This window comes from Daphnia pulicaria, chromosome 9 (genome assembly GCF_021234035.1).
Source record: "Daphnia pulicaria isolate SC F1-1A chromosome 9, SC_F0-13Bv2, whole genome shotgun sequence".
NCBI lineage: Eukaryota > Metazoa > Arthropoda > Branchiopoda > Diplostraca > Daphniidae > Daphnia > Daphnia pulicaria.
Window position 1 is genome coordinate 4,033,876 of NC_060921.1, and position 22,325 is coordinate 4,056,200.

Below are 22,325 nucleotides of genomic sequence, written 5' to 3' on the forward strand. Positions count from 1 at the left end.
GAAGTTGGTGCTTGTGCTTGTTTAATTGAATGACTATTTCTAAATTTTCAGGCTATGTGCAGGCCAGCAGGCAGCTCAGCATCAGCTCATCCCGCCATCCGTCGTCTCTAGTTCCTCCTTCTTCCAGTCCTCCCCGTCCGCCCAAACAGCCCCAAAATTAAAATTACGGTTTGTTTAGTATTTCTGTTAATCTGGAAACGCTGTAAAAGTCTGTTTACAAGTTTGCGGTCGTCTGAACTAACATATGAATTTTTCTCGACCTTTTTGCAATATTCTCTATTTCTAGTCATGAGCAAAGATGAAACAAATCAGGATCAGATGATCTACAGTGACAAAGCCAGTTCAGCACACAAGGAAAAAGATGAAAAAGCTTTCAAATTTAAAGGTACAGATAAATTATTCTGTCTTCCTCTAATATTGTTGTGAACGACTGTAGTACACTGCTGTATAGCTACCGACAAGTTTTTACTTAGATGTAGTTTAAATTTGCATCTGATTGGTAAATAAGAATTCATTTCCTTTGAATCAAATTAATTTCCTTTTAATCAAATTCAGAAAGCACAAGTACACACATTCACTGGGGTTACAGTGAACGTTCCTTGCATTGCATCTTCTGTGTATTAAAAACCCCTAAATTATCTTTCATTTGCTTTACTTCAGATTAAAATGTTTCCATGCTTGTAAATTTAGTAGCATAACTAGTCTTATACCGAAAATATTAAATTAAAATTAATGAATGCACATTTCAATGCAGTTTTGTTGTAGGTGTATCGAAACTATATTGCACCATAGTTGTAGACCATCCTTAGACCCATAACATTATATTTGTAAATAGTAATGGAAGATATTCAATTGTTTAATTTTTTTATTACTGTTTTGTCATGATGGAACAGCCGCGGCTTTCCTTGCCGGCGTGACTGGTGTCTCGATCCTTTTTGGATTTGGCACTACTCTCGCCGCGGCCAAGAAGAAGGATCCCCATTTTTTCGATCAAGGCCTGACTGGACGCATCGAAAAACCAACGACGGAGCCAATTTCCAGTGAAGCGGCCACGGCAGTGAGAAGACGTGTCCCAGTATCGATTTCTTCTGTGGAGCCGGGTGCATCTTTAGCTATTCGAGCTCTTGGCTGGGGCACTCTTTATGCAGTGACCGGATGTTCTGTACTATTCTACGGCATCTGGAAACTTATGGCTGTTAATGATGTAAGTATTATGTTGTCTACTACAACAGGGAATTAAAAACAAAAAAACACCACCCCAACTTTTCGCAGAGCGCGGGAATTTTCTCCCAAGTTTCAGTTGTTGATCGGCTTATTTATGTTTTCGAACTTTCTCTTTTCCCAATGGATTGGGTTTGTGCGTGGTCTTTCTTTGTAAATTCCTCAGGAAACAAGCGCCAAAGTTCGATTTAGAAACGGTTACAAATATAATGTTACGACAGCAGATTATGTTTCTCGTTCCAAGTCGTTATTAGGGAATTTCGTAAATAATTTATCCGACTCATCAATTTAAAAGGCATTCCTTTTTCTAGTATTGACAGTAATCAAAGTCGTGGCCATAGAACATATTTCATGATTTATGACATTTCAATGTATTGATTTCGTCCACAGCAGTTCCCCTTTATTCGAAACAAACATACTGCACAACTGCAGTAAAAGAATAGATTTGTCAAGTGGAAGCCAGCTGGCTTCAACGTTCACTAATAAAGTAATTTATTAATTTCAAACCGGGTAACGAGTGCTATGCCAACGTGGTTTTTACTGTGTTAATAAACGGTTTCATTTTCTCTGTAGTTGTTAAGAACTTCCCACGCGCAAAGATCATTCTGTTGTTTGTTAGTGCCCAATTTTAATTTTTTTTCCTTTTTTTTAGATCCAACCAATTAACTTTATTTATTTTAACAGTTGAAAGAGTTTCGACTGAAAGTTGGTACTTGGCTTCCGGCTGTCCCACGGAACAATCCTCCTCAGGGTCGTACAGAATTCTCTGGTCTCAACGATTTATTGCAGTACATTATCGACGTTGACAAGGAGAAGAAAGAGGCGTCCAACAGAAATGATACCAAGTGAGTGTGTATGTGTAAAACTTTTGTCTCATCCAGTCCAAATTCTTATGAATCGACGTCATCCACAACAAAGACATCTCTGTTATACTTTGAAAGTTGAACAAGATAGATATACGAGTTTTTCAGTAGTGATAACAAAGTTGTTTCTTCTTCTTTTCTTTCGTTTTTTTGTAATTTTTCCTTGGATTTTAGGTTAGATACAGTAGACGGATATAAACACTCAGATTAATCGATCAGAATATGCTCTTAGTGATGACTGAAACTCTTTTTGAAACCAAACCGAAACATAAAATCAAAGGCGGAAGAAGAACATAAAAGACATAGACAACAGACATTTCAAATTGGAAATTTAAATTTGTAACATTTTTCTTCTGCCACTTTTAATCAATAGATCTTTGTACAAGTATATGGGCATTTCGGAAAGGTGCGATGATGTACAAAAACATTGCGGTCCAAAGACCAGGGTAACGTGAAACGAAGAACAAAGCAGAAAGAGACGGGATTATCGGTCCTGAAGAGGCATCTGAAGTAGAAGAAAATTAAGCCCAAAGATGAGTACATTCAGTGGGATGGAAGATCTCAGCGCAGACTGCCTCTGAACCGCCGCTGGTCGATCACCTGAGGACACACGAAACGAAACAAACGAAGCCAAGGATTAGATTCTCCAGCCAATTCTAAATTATATCGGTACAATATCATCAAGACATTTTTGCGTTCTATCCGTGTTCGTTGCTGGTAACCGTAATTCTAATGGAATTGAAACAGGGAAAGAGTGAACGGCAGCCGACCAAATAATTCAAGATTAGATTCAGGTGAATTTTCTCAACTTTTATTGCGCTGCTGACTGAAAGCGTTTCCCTTTTCTTGTGTGACGCCGACATAAAGTATAAAGTTGAAGCCTTGATTTTGCACGAAGAAGTCCTGAAGAGAACCAACTTTTCCCATCTCGTCACTTTGACTAAGGTGGAAGCATCCCGCCACCACATTGACGGCCCGTTCCCTTCACCTTGGCCCTCGAGAAACGGCGATGAAAGTGAGAATGATTAGAAAATGACATGATACGCCCTAATGCAGGTTTCCTATACGGCGATTATGGTTTCATCTGATGAAAGGTATCCACCGAAAATGACATAAGATGCTTACAGAAATGCCCAAGGTCTTTGCAGAGTGAAGGAGAAAATCGAGTCGTGTTGAGCGCAAGATTGTCGGGCGTCTATTTTCGTGACATCTTTTTCTCTTCTAGGGGATGCCATAACCACTGGCATTGGGAGCTTCGTATACGATGGGCAGTTACGAGTATTAATACGCAAGTACGGCATTCAATCGATCCAACACGGACTGAACGCCAGTCGTGGACATTGCGAGTTGAAGGTTCAATGTCTCGTCTGGGGGACGTTCCGTCGACGCCAACGACATGGAAAAAACTCGAAAAACTTTTTCATAAACTGCAACCCAATTTCATCGACCATCAAAGCTGAAGAAAGGCTCAAATAGCGATGAATAAAGGGGGGCAGTTTGGGAATTGACATCAACACGCCAGATATTCGGCTGGAGAAATGCCAAACTTGCGGCACGCAAAAAAGCAATTGAAAAAAGGGCCAAAGAGCAACGAAGATATGACAAGAAAAAACTCACTTAAAAAACGGATTGAAAGGCCAACAGTTATTCCTGCCTACTACTGGAAAATGGAATTCCCCGCTCTATTTTAAAATAGAGAGGCGGGAGTTTGGATGCCGCCAAAAGATGCTGAAAATAATTTGAAAAGGAAGACGATACGGAAATGAAAAGAGATTGGCTCGTTGTTAGGAACCGAGACAGTCTCTGATCTATCAATCGACTTGCCATAGACGACGACTGAGACGAAAAATTAAAAATGAATTTTGTTTTATACATTCAGGTTTTATTTGCACAGAATGGAATTGCAAACTGAAGGGAAAGTAACTGTCAACACAAAAATTACTTGCGTACTTTTATCTCTCGAGTCTTGAAAGTCAATTTAGTTCGATTCTCTTTTCCTCCATTTGGCCGTCGAGTGCTGCCCAAGTTATTCAACTCCTTCCCTTTGACAAACACTTTCCTTCGTCCCGTCTTCCTTGGAGGAGAGACTCGATCGAAAACTTGTCGTTTCTGTTTGCGATTGTCAAGAGTTTGCTGGCCCGTTTTCAGTTGCGGAAGTAAATGGAAATGCAATCCGATTTGGAAACAGTGGGGGGGATTGAACCGCGTAATTGCTTTTCATTCACAATGGCGATCAATCAGAAACGGTCGTACATGTTGTATGTTATACACCTGGATGTTATTTAAAAGAGCTGCTGTTGGCGTCACGACATCCATAATTACATCGGCACAAAAGACGGCGACGACCAGATGGCGTGTGAACGGAGACGGCCCATTCCAGGTATCTGGCAACTTTTCCTTCTTAACCGGCACATGAGTAAGTGGCCATGCAGAATATTTTGTGCAGCAGACAACTTTATACGTTATAGAATTTATTTGCTTAATCGGCGTTGTTATTTGTAAGAGACAAGGAAAGATGGCAGTGGATTCCAGCGAGAAGTCGCCCGAGTCTTTTTTCTCTTTCTTAGAAAAGAGAATTTGAATGTTCAATTGTTTCACGCGCCCGTTTTTACCGTTCCGTGAATGAATCATTGAAAAGGTATGACAAACGCCAAGTCAACTTAAGGAACACGTAACCCAATGGATTTCAGTTTACTGCGAATTCTAAATCTATTCAAGAAAATTGCCATTGCATGAATTTGACAGGCTCCTACTTTCCATATATAATAGTTTTTTGTAGCCTGGAAATGTTTTGTTGCCAGGAATTGATAGCCATCAGTGGGGAAGCACGAAACAATTCCATCAGCAATTTTTGTTTGTCCCCGTCAATTTCAGATGCCAACGGAAATGGTAGACGCACTACAATTCGATTTGATTTGTTCAACACAAAGTCCTTACAATAACGTAAGAAATCAAATGGACATGAAACGGGTTCTATACATGGATCGATAGTTTTACCTTGTGAAACAAAGACGTTGACTGATGCGGATTTTCCTCTCCACGGTGCACAGGTATAGTTGCCGGAATCGGCTGGATCTGCTCGCTGGATCACCAAACGGCTCGTCCACGCCATCCAGTCGCTTTTTCCGGCGATGGATTCAGCAACATCTTCCAGGTAAATGGACACCAACCCCAAACCGGCCGACGATTTGCCGCCGTGAATCAGCGGCCGGCCGTTGTGAAACCAAACGAACGGCGCTCTGCCACCCACCACCTGCTGAAATGGAATCGACTCTTAAAATTGGCGGGTTGCAATTGGGTGAATTATCTGCCGGATGTACCGCGGGTAACGACAACTGGTGAAGTGCCGTCTGCTGTTCCCGGTTGGTCTCGTTGCTGTTGTTAATATGGAAATTGTTGGCTTCTGGGTAGAGTTTGCAATGCAGTTGGATGTTGCTCTCGGCTTCGACGTGGTGTTCACTGCCTTCGACGACCGACGCTACCGGCGCCCAGACTAAAAGTTCGACAAAGTGCGAAACTTGTCCATGTCCGCCCGCTATCTGCGTCGGACGTCGGTAGGAAAAATAATAATTCAAATACCGTCAATATAATTCACATTTCCTGTGTGACATTTTGTAATAATTCTAGAGTGTTTTGGCATTTGTTCCTTTTGTTTGATTACGAGGGGTTTCGTTCAGCGTGAATGAGTTATTGGTGGGATCGTCACGTTTTCATACACGGCCGAATCGTCACGCAATCTGAACGCGAGTCAACGGCTCTCAGATTCGTACACAAATGCACTTCCTTTTCTTATTTTATTTTCTCATTTTCTTTTCTCGCCTCTTTTACAACATCCAGCAGAATGGCCTGTCTTCCCATTCAGTTGCTCTTCCATTTATACATGTACGCCTATACTCACTTTCCTACACATTCACTAGAATAAAAAAACCTCGAACTGAATCATGGATGGACGGCGCCGAACGGGGAGCCAGGAACTGCTGGACCAGAATCAACTTGACGGAACGATTCATTAGAGCGTGAATAAGAAAAACGAATACCCGGTTGGCAAGGAAAGGAAGTTAAACAAATAAACGAGTGGTGACGTCATGTCAGATTTTTTGTCTCTGATGGTTATGGATGACTGCTGGATTGTCAACAGGATCACGTTCTACTAACACCCGTATCATCGAGAGCCCAGTCGTATTTTCCCTTTTATTGATTCACGTTTTCTTTATTTACCTGACATTCATAGGTGCCGGAATCGTAGAGTTGCGGCGATTTGAGCATCAGAATCCAGTCGGGTGAGCCGGGCCGGTTGAGGACGCTGAAACGGCTGTCGGCCGTGTAGATGTGACTGCCGGACGACATGATGTGCCAATCTCTCCGCCGAATCCACGAAACCTGTCGCAAAAGTGACAACCAAATGGGGAAATTAGAATTCATTAACTGCGTTTCATTCCATCAATCATTAATAAAATGTGTCGCTTATGGAATCCTGAAAAGGGCAATGTGTCGGTGGCAATCCTGAACAGGACAATCAAAGCTGAGCGTAAAGTCCAGGACCACAAAATGTCATCTGCTTGTATCGCAATTAAAATTGTACATACATTGTGAATGTGCGTTGGGATTCTGTTTCGCCTTTTGACTGGCGACAAAGTTTTGTTAAACTCACGCGGAATTTCACCTCATCAAACTTACGTTAACATTAGAACGTTAGAACATAACGTTAACATTGGAATATGGAGCATATTTAGGCACATGGAGGGTCATAGGTTATTCAGCACGACGAGGATGACAGTCGTAATGCACCGGGAACATTTCCATAACTGACGACCGGTTGGTTTCTGGAACGAAAACGCAGTCGAGGAAACTGATGGCCTGTGCATATTAACGACCCAGTTGCCACAAATCAACAAAGTGGTTCGGTTAGAACTAAGTAACAAGTAGCACCCATCCAACTCCTCTTTTTTTTTGCTTAAAAATTTAATCTCAGTGCAATTTTTGACCCAATTTTGTTGTTATGGCGAAGCTTTTTTAAAACTGTAGCTTTATAAGATTATTTGGCTGTGGATTGTTGCCGGCATATCGTTCCACTCACCTCATCCTCGTTTTCGCCAAGGTTTTCTAACTGCGTTGCATTTAATTCCTCCGATACTGTACAGTGTACTTTGATATTCGATTATCTTGCCTGAATCCTTAAACTGTCATCTGCACTTTCGATGGACCCCCTTCCTTTCCTCTTGATAATTATTAATGATCCGCCCAAAACGTCTCAAGATTTTCAAGTTGCAAGTTAACAAGGAAGGCGAGAGACTTCAGACAAGCAGCTAAGAAGGAACTAAGAAGGAAGGATCGTTAAATTATCAACTTGGAAAACGATTGGAGTTGCTCAGAAAGGTGTAACAAAAAACGACAAAAAAGAAAAAAAGATTTGATACGAGACGATTCTGATGAAGTCAAACAAACCTGCAAGGTTTCAACCGTCACGTAGGAAAATCTAACCTTCTTGTCCATCAACGGCGTTGTCAAGGAAGATATACAGTGTACACCAATAACCAGATCCAAACAACGAAATCGGATATCGAGAAACAAGCAAATAACACATCCGATGAGTCTTTTGAGAGCCTAGGAAACAGGAAGACGCCGAAAGGGAAAACTCGTGTCGTTGACGTCAACAACATGTTCATCCCCGTGATTGTAAAACAAGTAAAAAGATGCTGAACATCTTAATATGCAAATGTTGTTTCCAACGTTGTCGTGACAGTTTCATTTTTCGCTTCTTTTTTTCTCCCCCTTATCTGTTAATTAATGCAACAAAGTTTCAAATAACAGACGACGATTTTTCAAAATATTCTCTCTAGTCCATATTATCTGTTATGAAATTGTACTGAATAAAACGGTTAAACTTTTATTGAATCTTTCATTTTTTTGGGGTCTGGGTAGGACCGGTAGGGTATGAAAAAAAAAGCGCGAAAATGAAAAAAAAAATTGCGGTCTGGATTTGAATTTAGGGGGGTCGATTTTTTTAAATAAATTGTAATCGATATCTCTTCTTAAACACAAAACACTGCAAATTGGAAGATTAGTGTCGTCTGCTTCGTTCTCGTTTCAATTCGAAGTTTCGTCAAGACTCTGAGATATCAAAGAAAAACGGAACGATCACTATTTGGGACATGGGGTTCGAAAATAAAATTACAAAAATTTGGTCATTGTGATGTCAACTTTGGTGTCGAAGCCATGGCATAGGAACAGTCCCATACCATGTCGCAGCTTTCCATATGTGCTCCATGCTTTCCATGCTCTCCATGCTGTTTGGCAGGTAAACAAAACACTCAGAATAAAAATGGGATGACTATGGGAGCTTGAATAGAAAAGTTCAACTTGTTCCAAGTTTGTGATTGTGTGAAGCATTATTTATCCCCTTGTCGATGCATGGCAGTTTGTTTGCACTACATGTAAACTTTTCCTCTGTGCAGATTTCAGGTATGAGCCACCCATTGTAACAGCAAAGTTTTGCTTGTGCTGGACCTTCAGTCACATGATTTGACTGATGACCTCCTGTCATCAGCAACAATCCAGTATCATCGCTGAGGTAATAATTTTCATCACTTTTTTTAAACTGCATATGACCTGTCACATTATTTAATGATGCATGACCTTCAATTCTCCTACTTAGTACAACAATTATTTGCAACTCTTCCTTGCTCCTTGCTTGTTATTGTTTCTGTAAATAATTTTCGTAACTCATTGTTGAAATTTTCTATTTAGATAAACAGCATACCGTTTAATTGGAGACATTTCCAGTGTCGACCGACTTAAGGATCTCTTCAATTCCCCTTTCTTTGAATATCCTCGTGTACGCCCATGTGAATGTGGGTGTATTCACGAGGACTCGGTTTTTCCTATCCCTCCTGGTGAGTTCAACATTTCAGCGGATGCTGGAGCACTTGTGGATGCCTGGCTGTATTTCCCAGGCTTAAAGGTAGGACAAATTCATCTCTATTTTTCCTTTTTGATTATTTGGTGGCGTAGATTTTAAATCGTCATGTAGTACGGAGTACGGTTATTCCTGGGCCATGCAATTGGCTGAAACTTTTTACCACGCTTTTTTTTGTTTTTCTTAGTCAGGGTTCATTCACGCGTCATCAGGCGATTAGGCCTGTTTTTTTTATTTCACAACTTTGACTTTGGGTAAATCATCAAATTCAGAAATATTCGAACTTGAAACTCTCAAAGCAAAGTGCAACTTTGCGACACAATTTTTTCTACCAAGAGGGTCTTGCCACCACACCGGCTCTTCCTGGTTTAGTGCCAAGTTCTTTAACAGCCAAATGACCTCATTTTTAATTTACCGAATTTTCTACGTGTTGCTTTTTGACGAAACGGAACATTTTAAAATACCTTTACTTAAAATTTTCCGAGAAAAACACGAGTGATTTGTTACGCTTCTTGGTTCCCGTTCACACTTCCGACTTTGCAGTGACGCCAACTGACCAGAAAAGGTAAAAGGATAAAAGTGATGACGCATTGTCATCTATTATTATTATTTTTATGGGCATCTTGACACAATAGACGCGTCACGCTTTCATTTCCCGTAGAGTGTGTGAGCAAATACGAGAAGAAAAAGATGTTGGCTCTAGGCTATCTTTAGAATCGTTTTAGTGGTTGCGGGACTTTTGACGACAACGTATACTTTCTCTGGCTTTTGGCAATTTTCTATCCAGCTATAGAACGCGATCGAGCATTTACGTAAGGGGAAGACGGGAAAAAGAAAGAAACGCTGAGCGTCGATCTCAATCGATTTTTTGAAAAACCTAAAATTCTCTTTTCTTTGCCTAGCGCTTCCCTAGTTTCTCCTCTCCGACTCTTGTTGTTTTGCTTTTGAGCTCTTGAATTCTTTTTCTTTCTACCGATCCGTTTGATAACTTTGTTTAACATCTTCCACAAGAAGAAGAATCAACAATTGAGAAGAATCAGTCCTCAGCGTATTGTAGTTAAAAGTTGTTCTGACAGGAAGGATTGTAGAAGAACGAATCGGTTCGACCTTATTCGTTCGATTTTTATATTTTGTACGAGGGGAACTTTTTTTGATTGTACCCAAAGTAATGGAACCTTTTGATAGTCTTGCGTTGATGACGATGGTCTCCGAAACATTGGTTATTTGTTTAAGGCTTGTACGTGCGTGCTGCGTGTAACAAATAGTTTCGCGAAGAAAAGTTTCGCACACACTTCATCTAAAAGTCCATTGCCAGGGATCTAAGAGATTTTTTTATTATCCCGATCCAATTAATTGCGATGAGCTGCCGGCCAAATCTTGGCCTTTTTTTTGCGTCTCAACTGTCATGTCGTCGACTGCGGTAAATGAGTGAAAGAAACGGATGAAAAGAGTCGGAACAGCTGGAATCGTGCGGATATGGTGGAATATCAATGCATGGCCTCCAGGCTCCAGCCTGTGTTGCACATAATAGCTCTAATCCATCAAGAGAATGAGCAGAATAGTTTCCCTGCCATCATTCCCGCAGTTATGACTCGACGTTTCATCTAATTGCCTTTAGTTATGTACAAGTAAGTTGTCTCTACGCGAACCAAGCAAACTGCGGTTAAACATGGGCTCGTAGCCGATAACTCTTTTCGGACATGAATTAGACCTTTGAAACAATGTTACAAAGTTTTGTAACCGTCATCGACTCTTGTCTACCCCCTAGTGACTTCCAATAAATCCTTGGTTAATTTTTGTCGACGACAAATAATAACGGTTGAGGGTGAGAAATGACTTTTTCCATTCGCACTTTGATTAATTGTTACCGTCAACTTCTAGTTGCTCTGATATGACGTGACTCTGATGTTCTGATATGACAGAAATCACACGAAATAGGAAAGTATATTATTTCATACTTTTTTTCTCGTTGCAATACTTGAGACTTTTCACAAGGAAATGTTTTAGTGCCCTGAATAACTGAAATGTGTGTTCCGTGTTCAACAAGTTTTCGTTGACACACGTTATCGATCCGTGATGATGGTGGGAGTTCCTCTTCCTCAGTCGATACCTTCGTTCTTTGTCTCGATGTTGTGTAGCAACAAACAGGATAGAATTTATTATTTTCTTATTTGTTTCGTGTGGCAAATAAGTCTTTTTTGTCATTTGAATGACGGTCTGTCGGGTTGTTTGTTTAGCTTTCTTTTTTGAAATGTAAAACTATTGTCAATGTAAAACTCATTGTCAATTATCTGAGGTTTGAATATATTTCCGCTCACTCTTTTTCCGTTCTCCCTTGATAGAACCATCTAAACTCCCATGAGCTGCAGGAAAGGGATTGTCATTGATCTTCAACATTTTTGATCTATTATGTGTAGTTGATGTTGTCAGTTATTATCGCCATGGTTTTTTCTATAAGCTGCTGTTTGTTTTGCTCCATTTTGATGAAACGGATCTTGAATTCAACTCATTAACCACTTCCGCATTGTGAAGTTGTTAGAAAGTCGCTGTCTGAGCCTAACGAGATTGAAAGCCAACTTTAACCTTTTGCCTTGTCTTCGACTATCACTTGACTTGACGCTCTTCTGACATCCGCCGCAGAAGATGTCGGAATGGAATGTCGGAATGTCAATGTCCCAGCTCAAATGTAATAAAAAAAAGGCCTTAAGTCGCGCCCTAAAAATTTCGTGATTCGGATTCCTGTTACGTTAGCCCGTTTTCTGTTGTAATATCAAAGTTCATTAGTCTTTTTTTTTCTCTCTTGAGATTCCTCGTCGTGTTATGCAACCCTTTGGCATTGAGGATTCAAATGAACATTTTCTTTGGCTTGTAGATCTACTAGTTTCAGCACCACTGACGAAAAGGAAAGAAATGTGATGCGAAAATAATGTTCTGTACTTCATTCGTGAGTATTTTCCGATGGAGCCAATGAACTTGTAACCGTGATGGCTCTTAATTTGCTCTCTTATGGCCACCAGTCCCAAAAGTATCATCCGTCTCTGATTTCCTTTGGTCGTATCGTTTTTCCGTAAACTCTTATTCAAGTTACATCTCTACAGATTGCTGCATTTGGAGGCGGGAAGTCTTGTCACGCGAATTTTAATGAGACGCTTTGGGGCTTTTTTAATTTACTTTTCTAGAAGAGTTATGTCAAATTTCTTTTTCTATTTTTTCCGTTTTTTGTTGTTTTCTTTTTAAAGTTTTGATTTTTAAAACGAGAATTGTTTGTTTTTGCTCACCACCGGCTTCTTCTATGTTACATAATCATTTGCAACTCTAATTTACTACAATAAAAAAGATAAAAAACCAAAAAAGGTAAAGAAAAAGGAAAAAAAATAAAAAAAAAGGAAATTTACTTTACAGGCTAAAAGAAGGGCGTGCGCGAACGAACCTTCCCTACTCTTACCCTCCCTACCCTTTTATTTTCGCTTGAAGGAAAGCCTATCTCAAAAGTAAAAAAGGAAAATAAAACAAAGAAAAAGTAAAAAAATAAAATAAAAATAAAAAATAAATTTGAGTTGCGGACCCCTTGCATTTCTCTGCTGATCGACTGTTCGTTAATAAGAGGCAAGTAATAAGGGATGTTTTCAGTTCGGCTAAGATTGTAGACGAGCAACAACCTTTGAAGTTCCGTGGATCACTGAGTAAACAGAGGAAAAACAACAGCGTAGAAATCCAGGAAGGAAAATGAACATTGCGATTGATTTCATTCAATTTTGGCGGACGCCCAAACTTCTTGAACAACAACAAAAAATCGATATCCTGAAGAAAGATAATGTTGTTCATTCTCCTGCCTAATCAGATTTAAAAGTAGTTCCAGAAAATACCCCTATCTAATGCGATAAAAAAGAGATTCGAATATTGGAAAAGTATGTTTATACAGTAGAAAACAAGCAGATTAGTGGAATACAATATTTGTGAATGAGGAGATCAGATTATAGTCAGGAAAATTTTTGCTCTCAGCCGATTAAAGCTTTTGAGTTACCATTTTTCGCGTTTGGATGGGTCCCAAGAAAACTAGAGTTTGTGTTTTAAAATACTCTTTGTTTCTCCGGTGCCAGGCGACTAAAGGAATTGCGTGAAGGTCAAAGTCCGATATTGACGTGAGTGATGACGTTGCCACAACAACGACAGCAGCCGCTGGCAGCGAAAACATTTTATGAGCAGTTTTCCCCTGATTCGATTTAGTTCCCAGATGCAGTTCATTCAGTAGGCTAGTGTATGTACTACTACACTTTACCACCGACATTCTCGATGGTCTATTCCGATAGGACCGTAAGTGCCGAATGGAAATGGCGTTCCATTCGTCATGCCGATCGATTTCTCATTTCGTAGTCAAAAAGAATTCGTGATGGGAGGGAAATTATATTTACCGTTCGCTGTCCGAGGCTGTAGGCCTTGCACGGAAGGAGGACGGTCTCGCCCTGTAAGATGATCATGTGATTGGTGGTGCCGTTTTCCATCGTCTCAGGTAGGAGCTCCTCCAACTCGACGGCCACGCCACTAGACGAAAGGGGAGCGGTCAGAGATCGTGGATGAGCTGTTCCAGCAGCCACGACGACGATTTGCTTGTTGTTGTCAACATCTGGAATGAATAATCAATGCAAATGGTCGTTGTTGAAATCGAACTGTTCTGATTATTATTGTGTGCATTCTAAAGGATAACTGTCAAATGTTGCATTAATCTCCGACATTCATGACGATCGTGTTGATCATTCGTCATCAATGAGGTGGTTTCATTATTTACCACTAGAAATGGGTGCCTCACATAGTGCTCTATTTCAGTAATATTCCTGCGCCTTCTGATTAACGTAGAAAAGTTCTGACACCTTTTGACGAATGGTGATTCATTAAAGTATTTGGTTATGACTCATAACCAAATTGAAAGTATTTGGTTATGACTCATAACCAAATACTTTAATCATAATAACTTATGAGACCAAATTCGTTGTCGGACGATCAATGGGAGAATAACTTGAAAACACAAGCTGGATAAGACTAGAACCGCTTGATGTAAAACTTTTTTTTTTCCAACTTCAAGACATTTCAAACTATTTAAAATTTTCTTTTGCATTTAAAAGTTATGTCCCATCATAGATTTCTTCCGACTTTTGCAGATTTTGATATTTCGAATTCATATTTATAGTTATCAGAAATTTTGTAAAATCTTTTAAGAGAAGCATTTGAAATTCAGGCGGTAATATCGCACAATCGGGAATAAATGAATCCAGTGAGCATTACGGTTTTCATTTCACGGATCATTTCTGGTAGTCAGCGCGTGCTGATTATTCGTTGTGATCGTGAACTTCGTGAACTTGCATAGATAACGGTTGCATATTGATCAAGCAGATGAAAGCGCATCACCGTACTGTGTACTTTTCCACCGGTCCGGCTCGCTCTTCTGAAAGATCAAAGATTCAAACTCAAAGTGGCTTGCACTCCGAAACACAACATCAGCAGCAGATTGATTGGCCGAAAAGGTCAAAGTGATCCACAGCTGATTTCGTTGCACAGACCAATTGTTCTAGACAGCCATTTGATCTTTGCCATATTGAACGAAATAACTCTCCCTCGGGACTTTTCGATTCCGTTCGTCAAGAATCAACAGTAGGCTTATTTGTTCCATGAAATATTCTCGGGACTCCTGAATTTTAATGGATTTACTATTGATTGAAGTGCCCATGTTTTGTTGTGTATTGACTTACGCCTCAATAAATTTCTATTAATCTCATCTTTGAAAGAAAAAATTAAATAGCCTTAATCTATTGTTCGCTTTGTGTCTTAATTAATAAAGAAGAAATAATCCGACACAACGTTCATTCAAATCTTTTTGGAAGGTTTTTTAAATATTTGAACGATTTTTATATTATGAAATATTGCTTGGAGCGTGTTTGGTTGAATTTTTCGAGTCATTGGAAAAAGTCCTGTGGAAGACATCCATCTTGGATGTTGGCTCAAAATTTTGAAGTATATGAATTTCTGGTGAATTCAAATACGGAATCTTTTTTCTGCTTCGCTGAAAAAACAGTAGGCATAACTTATCATTTATGACAGATTTTTCTTATTCAAATATCGATTTGAATTTATTATGGCTTTGTGAGAAACGCCCGACTTGATTCACGCAGGGCTCCAAAGGCAAAAAATAACACATAAACTTCATTTAAACGGTCCTTTTACCTGGGTAAATTTTGGTAAAGGAGGGTTCCATTGCCGTAACAGCAGAAATTTGGTGGAGCACGATGATGAAGAAACTGGACAGCAAAATGACGAGGCAGCTACAAATGAACCCGTTAGCACTAGCCATTTTGATTGTCCAGAAAGATTTTTGTAGGAAATCGGTCGGTACTAATCTCCTAAAAATTAGAAATAAGAAATGGATTAGAATTGAAGAAATACGGGAAAAGGTCTTGCGGATTTGATGACTGAATTAACAAATGAATAACCAGGAGATGCATCATAAAACCTTGATTAGATTTGTTCTGCAACAATCACGAGAAACGATTCGCTTTTTACTCGGAATAGATTCAATTAGAGATGGAATAGGCAACTTTGCCCCCGTTTTCCTTGTTATTTCACATTCCAGCGCGATCCACCCATTTTCGACGTTGCTGGCGCATTTTCTGCATGTAGCCATGTCACAAAAATAGGAGCGTAAAAGCGTTATCCTTCTCCTGCGCACACATCACGCCCGAGCTGCTAATACAATTATTTCTCTTGGTCCCCTGTTTCTGCCGCTGTTTGAAGGGCCATTCCAGTTGGATTTGCGCTTGTTACAGAATACAGACAGAGCTGCTCTTCTTCTTATTCCTTTTTTTCCCACGAAAAAGATTTCATGAGAGTTTTAGATTCTGTTGGAAGGTTTTCTGGAGAGAGATTTGTCAGTCGTATATCTTGAACGTTGCGTATCAGTTTGGACTCGACTTCATTAACTTATTCAGCGTGCAAGGAATGTATTATTTACAAGTTAATAGACGTGAAGGAGTAGGGCGAGAGAGAATGTAAAGTCAACGTTTTAAAACGCATCCAGCGACGTAACGGAATTATTTAAAGTGATGGATGGAAAGGCGTAAATTACGGCATCAAGTCGTCGCTGCTTCGGAACTGTCATGAAATTTGTTCATTGTTTTCTTTTTTGGAACAAATGTAGGAATTTGAGATAAAAATGGGAGGGGTGTCGTCCGTGTCACGTTAGGACGAAATTAGTGCAACCCGACTAACTTGGAGAAGTCGGAAGATCTTCCGTCGTCTTTTTCTTTTTATTCTCGAGGGCATCGAACACGTCACTTTTAGCGTCAATCTAATCTGGTTCAGTTCTTTTCGTATTTAATTTGCATTTGATGCAAATTTTGTGCGCGAGACTAAATCGATGGTGTCAAGTTTGGACAACTTATTATTTTTTAAATAACAATTGGACCAACGGATCAAATGTCAAATTTAACGGAAGGAATTTTCTCTCTTTTTAGATAAATCTCTCCATAAATTAACAAACTGGTTCGCTCTACCGTTGTTTGACATTGTACCTCTGCCATTTTCTTCCTATTAAAATGACCTTAAACTTCCGCATTTTCTACATCTTTGTCAAAGAGACACAGGGGCCAACATCGTGCGCCGTGTCCTGGTGGCGATTATCAAAGTCAAAGGGAGACAGCAGAGAGATTTAGTTGGCCCCATCTGTGCACTTGTGTGTTATCGAGAACCTCTTGGGAGATTGTCTGTTGTCGAGCAAAAGGGAAGAGATAAAAACAAAACTCCTTTCATGTTGGACCAAAGGAGTGAACTGTCGGTTGAGTCTCGTCGTACCTTTTTCCTCCCCTCCCCTATTTCCCATTGTACTTTACTGCAAAGCGCAATCCATCATTGCCTTTCACACACGTAATGTGTCGACGACGAGCAATTTCTTTTCCTTTGAATCGATTCGGCTGAAAATGATGCGTAAATGGCCACCCAAGTTCCTCTCATCCCAAGTTCTTCGATCGATCATTTTTCGGCGGTGGATTTAGCAACAGCCAGCGGCTGGCCACGAGGTTCTAAAAAGATTCCAAAACACCCACACATCGCCAGACTTCTTATTGATAGACCCTGCGTATTTATACACGGCGGATGTGAATAAGATTCGAGGAAAGAGACGACGATTTCCGGGCGGCTTATTGTTGACTAGAATTTGAGCAGCTTCCAACCGACAGCCTCTCGTTCATCGACGAGACAAGTTCCAACATCCCACCACATCCGCCCAAGATCAAACGCAAGGATTTTGTTGTAGTGTGTGCAGGCCATGTGTCATCCATGTGAGGTGATGTCGTCGAATCCGTGCCACTTTTTCTTTTTCTCTTCGATCGACACTCCCACTCGGTCCTCCTCCTTCCACTCGAGTTTGATCTATACACCACCACGTCAGACCATAGACTAGACCGTATGAAATACAGGCAAGATTCTTTTGAAATGTTTACAGTCTCTGTTTTGGAGAAGAACAGGACTCGGTTGGAAGATGAGGAAACCACCGATGAGGAAAGAATTCCACAATTAGGTCACGCTCCTATACGTATATCTCTGGCTTAGTAGGAGGACTTTGTCTGTTTTCCTGTTTCCGCTTGTATAATATATCACCGTAACGACTTCGATAGCCGAAATGAAATTTTTTTTTCTCTTCAACGACAGATTTCTTTATTATGATTTCCGTTTCTCATCATAAACTATGGATAACTGTAGGACGTTGGAATGCGTTAGGAATTATCTTTTTCAACATTTTGTTCGTCTTCACGAAACAATAGGATTTTTCGATTGCACTTTTCTATTTGTTTTCGTGAAAAAGAAATACAGAAGAAAGGCGAGATCAAAAGCAATGTACTAATTAATTTAATTTGTTTTAAATATTTGAAAATAATGACGGGAGAAATTTGTCGATTTTCAAATAGCTCGCGACCTATTTTGGTCATTAATAATTAACGGGTGGTAACTTTGTTCAAATTTTGTAATTTGAATTTCTCAGCTGCTGCCGTTGGACATTAATAAGTCGAAGAACTATTTCTTGTGCAGAGTAACGAATGAATTATAACTTTTGTTTAAATTCGTGTGTGCCCCGTTCGTCATATTGGTTTCAGCAACGGTTGTTTGTTGCTTTTATCTCTAAATCTTGTTTCCTTCTAAATTTTGAAAGCAATAGAAAACGTGCAATGCAAATCTAAATAACGAAAAGGTTTCCTTTGTTAATTTGCTGGTTGTTGGGTGGGGTTTTCATCATTCTCGTCGTCTTTATGCACGTCTCGTGGCTAGTATTTACAGTCCATGAACTATTGGATGCTCAAGTGCGCACACATTTAGATCCGGAAATGTTTCTCTCTCATTTTTTTTATCATAGACGTTCTCTTATTTGAAGTTGGAAACATGCTTATCTGAAAGACTTGAATATGGTAAACCTCCTGTATAAAAGCAATGGTTGCCTTTGTTGAAACACCAATAGAAAGGATCGATCCTGAATGATGCATCGCTGATAATCATGTCAGCTGCTGCCGCATTGAGGCATCACGTAGGCCACACTTAACAATAGTCTTCTTACAATTCTCTATTACCGTTCACCATCAAGTTTCGGAAAAAAATATGTAGCGGGATCTCAGCTCTAACCGCCACTCGGTTGTTTGTTACGGTCGAACGACTTTGCAGTAACTGTGAGGCGAAGAACTTTTGTTGATCCTTTGCGTTATTTCTTTTTTCTTCAGTAGATTTCAAATGATGACGCGCCACGGAGCAGCTGCAGCCCAGCCAGTGAGCTTGATCTTTGAAAGCCGATTAGAAAAGAGCACTAGGGTAGCGTTTGCAAAAAAAAGAAAGAAAAGACCAGCAAGACATTTAAATCCCGGCTTCTTCTTTGCCCTGGGAAAGCCCAAATGTATAAACCCCACAGCACCAAGAATAGCTCAATTTAAGTAATAGGCATACAACTGGATACCGGATAGACCGGATAGAGACAACTCGAAACAGAGGTGCACTTCAGTTGCTCAGACACTACTACAATGAGCTGTGCGCGCAGTGTAAAGAGGGGGGGGGGGACAAAGCTCCACGGAACACACCGGATATTTGTTATTATCTTAATTCTATAGGCCAACTTTAGTCTACCAATAAGTCAAGTGGATGTCGCACCCTAGAAACTGCCACTTGGGCCCCTGCGCAGTAATCCAATAAAGAAATGTTTGGGTTGTTGTATGGCGTGATGAAGATGTATGATGCTGATGGGAAATTTAACTTGACGTTTTCAAGTCTTGAACGATGTATAGTAAGCCAATTCTGTTCTTTCAAAATGGTGAAATAGACGTCGAATTGAGTATTGGACTGTTTGGCTGCTTTTGGATCATAATTTAGCAATTGGAGATGACAAAAGATATGGCGGCTACGCACGGACCATCATTCGTGGTTCCCATTTCTTTTGATTTCTTCTTTTCGAGTCATTAACAAAAACTCGCCGTATACTTTCTTTCATCTTTGTCCTATTCAACTTTTCCCCCCTCAGCCTTCTGTTTGGCGCTCGAACCTTGGACCAATCAATCTAATGAGCTGCTTCTTGTCTTGTTCCTCTCGTTCTTCTCTGCGACTTGAGCAAAGGCAACCGAAAAGAATAATGAGGTTGAAATCCCCGAAAAAAAGACAAAGTTGCGTTGCTTATCAGCCAAGAACGATTAGGCAGTAGCGGCATGCACATTACTACTCATCAACCCCTGGGCGGGCGCTGTGGCCTGGCTGACTCCCCGCCCGCCTGAATCTATTGCGTTGCCCCTTTCGATTGCCACCAGCATTCCGTTTTCCCATGTACGAATGTTGGACAATGACTTGATTATTCCGAAACTTTTGAATCGGACCATTAAGAGACGACACAATTCGGTTGTGCCATCGCTCGTGCGCGCCATGGTGTCAAAATGGAGTCGGACGGACTGGATGCCGCCTGACAGCTACTCGCCCGTCTATTTAGGCATTTTGAGTTGTTTTAGTGCACGTATACGTCATGCATAAATCCAAGGGGGGGGGGAGAAATTGTGTCAGGAGTTGTTGCTGCTGCTGCTGTTGCTGCTCTTGTGTTTGCCTCGCTGAAGGAATGTCGTTGTTTCGGTTCTCTCTCTCTCGTCCCGTTCTCCTGCGCTCCTTATTTCCCCGTTTCGCCCGTTTTCCGGTGCGATAAGAAACTTCCTCTGCCTTTTATGGTCAGTCGCCTTCTGCTCGACCAACGCATTTGAGGAGGCAACCACCACTAGTAGAGAGGAAAAAAGAAAAAGAGTATCGTTTTGATGGAGGTCATTGGTGTACCCGAAACGGGATTGGCTGCTCGAAATAAAATGGCCACTTGAATTTCTTTTGCCAAACGGATGTTTTGGCTTTAAAAATGAAGGGAGGAAACAGTTCTTTTCAGCAGTCGTGTATGATGTTGTCCAAAGAAGCTCTTTGCCTAGGATGTATAGCATAGTGTAGTATAGTTTATGCTGTATTTTGGATTAGTTGGGGAATTTCAAATCCCAAAACCGGGATCCAACATGGCCAGGGCAATCGAGAACGGGTTGTGCGTAGTAGGGTACTACAGAGAGCCATTAGAAAGCCTTTTTCCGTTTCCACTTTGCGATTTTATTTTTTGGCTTCCATCTCTGAGACTGAAACGTAGCAGTAGATCTCTTGAATAGAGCTGGAAAGATACAAGCTTGAGCGAAATTATTCGATACTAAACCGCTTGTGATGACTTTATAAACTGGTTTTGACAGATGCCCCAAGTGTAACCCTCCCATAGAATTGCCCTACTGCGTATCTCTGTTAAAGATGATGGCACTTCAATCGACGAAGCTATCAAACGCCTACTATTCCCTCTTGGCTTCCAAGAGGGTCCTGCATGGGAGGGGGGGGGGTGTTATTAGGGCGGGTTTTCGGTCTTTTTGCGGGTTTCATGCACATTTTTATTTGGATCTTGTTCGTCCAGGGTAGGCCTTATCAAATTTGTTGAGGTGAACAATTTGATATGAAAAAATTGTTCCTTCAACTTTAAGTTGAAGTTTAAGCATTTATCTTGTAAGCCCTTGTTGTTGATGCATGGCAGATTGTTTGCACTATGTAACCTTTTCCTTTGTCCAGATTTGAGGCCAGAGCCGGCCATCATAACCACACCATATGCAAGTTTTTCTGGTGCAGGTGTTAACCGTCAGCAACAATCTCAGGATCATCGCTTGGGTAATGATTTCCCTTACTTTTATCGACCTGTGACCTTCTAGATATTGCATTGCTGCATTAACCTGCATCAATGCCGTGTATTACATTGAAACCTTTCATTCTCACATTTATTAACAATTTGGGTTTACCCAGTGTCTCATTTTCAACTTTTCCTGACTTGTGTTTCTATCAGTATTTTTTCGTAATCCATGTTCTATTTTTATTTAGATGAAAAAAGCATCCCATTGCATTGAAATGCAATCGAGTTACGGATCTCTTTCTTTTTCCCCTTTCTTGAAATGTCCTCGTGTACGCCCATGTGAATGTGGGTGTATTCACGAGGATGTTCACCTTTAGCCCTTTCCCGTCTGGTGTAATTTATCTCTTCAGCGGATGGATGGAGCAACTGTAGATGCCTGGCTGTATTTCCCAGACATAAAAGGTAGGACAAAATTGATCTCTATTCTTCCTTTTTGACAATTTTTGATGGCGTTGATTATAAATCGTTACGTAGTTACGGAGCATGTTTATTCGTGAGCTAGACGGTTGACTGCAACTGTTTTCGCTCTTCGTTTTTGTTTTTATCTCAGTAAGGCTTCGCAGATTAGGCTTGTTTTGTTTTTGTACCTCACAAGTTTTCTGTGGGCAAACATCAAATATCACATTCGAAAATATTTGAACTTAAAACACTTCAAGCAAAGTGCAACAAGATAACTTTTTACCAAGAGGGACCTCCTCGTTTATTATGTGGGCGACTGAAAAAAAGCTGCGCTATTTGGCACGTGTACAGTTTTGCTGCATAAATTCGAATCAACTTTAACTCTGAAATTCGCAAAGCGTTTGAGAATGCGAGCCAAGTTCAAACACCTCCGTTCAAAAAGAAACCAAAAAATGAAATGACGTGATGACAAGAGATTGGCTTTGCGCTTTGATGGCGTCGTGTTAGCTCTTGTTTGTACATCACTCAACTCTGATGTCATTGCCGTTTTTTCTCTTACAGCCCATTTTGTCGGCAACAGACTGATGAAGGGAAGATCTAATACGTTGAAGTGGAATCAAAAGCAGAGAACCCGGGATCCAACGGAGCTATTTGTATTGCACATACATAAGCA

The 22,325-nt window shown here is 40.4% G+C and overlaps 3 protein-coding genes and 1 long non-coding RNA gene across 11 annotated transcripts in view; 2 read left to right on the forward strand and 2 right to left on the reverse strand.

Moving 5' to 3' along the window:
• Window positions 1-22,325, reverse strand: part of LOC124313083 (dipeptidase 1-like) — a 1,013,891-nt gene that overhangs the window by 706,502 nt on the left and 285,064 nt on the right. The window lies entirely within an intron of this gene.
• Window positions 82-4,673, forward strand: LOC124313295 (transmembrane protein 242-like). Of its 6 annotated transcripts, XR_006910686.1 has the most exons (6): window positions 82-168; window positions 287-385; window positions 894-1,204; window positions 1,906-2,066; window positions 3,310-4,500; window positions 4,588-4,662. XR_006910686.1 is itself a non-coding variant. In XM_046778147.1 (4 exons), the coding sequence occupies exons 1-4, from the start codon at window positions 289-291 to the stop codon at window positions 3,542-3,544; spliced, it is 804 nt and encodes a 267-aa protein (XP_046634103.1). In that variant the 5' UTR covers window positions 198-288; the 3' UTR covers window positions 3,545-4,565. The 6 variants fall into 6 exon arrangements, 3 of the variants coding, with proteins under 3 accessions (XP_046634103.1, XP_046634104.1, XP_046634105.1); XR_006910685.1 differs by lacking the exon at window positions 82-168 and having other exon boundaries at window positions 198-385; window positions 3,310-4,464; window positions 4,588-4,673; XR_006910684.1 differs by lacking the exon at window positions 82-168 and having other exon boundaries at window positions 198-385.
• The window catches only part of LOC124313182, a 57,437-nt gene continuing 37,674 nt past the window's right edge, over window positions 2,563-22,325 (reverse strand). Inside the window, exons 3-7 of one of the 3 annotated variants that reach the window (XM_046777967.1) lie at window positions 13,413-13,624; window positions 6,303-6,464; window positions 5,405-5,623; window positions 5,082-5,340; window positions 2,563-2,684 (exon numbers count right to left, since the gene is read on the reverse strand). In XM_046777967.1, the coding sequence (XP_046633923.1) occupies window positions 2,569-2,684; window positions 5,082-5,340; window positions 5,405-5,623; window positions 6,303-6,464; window positions 13,413-13,624 (968 nt within the window). In that variant the 3' untranslated portion in view covers window positions 2,563-2,568. Of the gene's footprint in view, window positions 2,685-4,760; window positions 4,983-5,081; window positions 5,341-5,404; window positions 5,624-6,302; window positions 6,465-13,412; window positions 13,625-22,325 lie in introns of those variants that run through there. The other 2 variants (XM_046777964.1, XM_046777966.1) reach the window with 2 other exon arrangements.
• On the forward strand, window positions 8,543-21,649 carry LOC124313690. The gene is made up of 4 exons (XR_006910994.1): window positions 8,543-8,655; window positions 8,832-9,045; window positions 21,139-21,234; window positions 21,442-21,649. It is a non-coding gene; the product is annotated as an uncharacterized LOC124313690 (long non-coding RNA).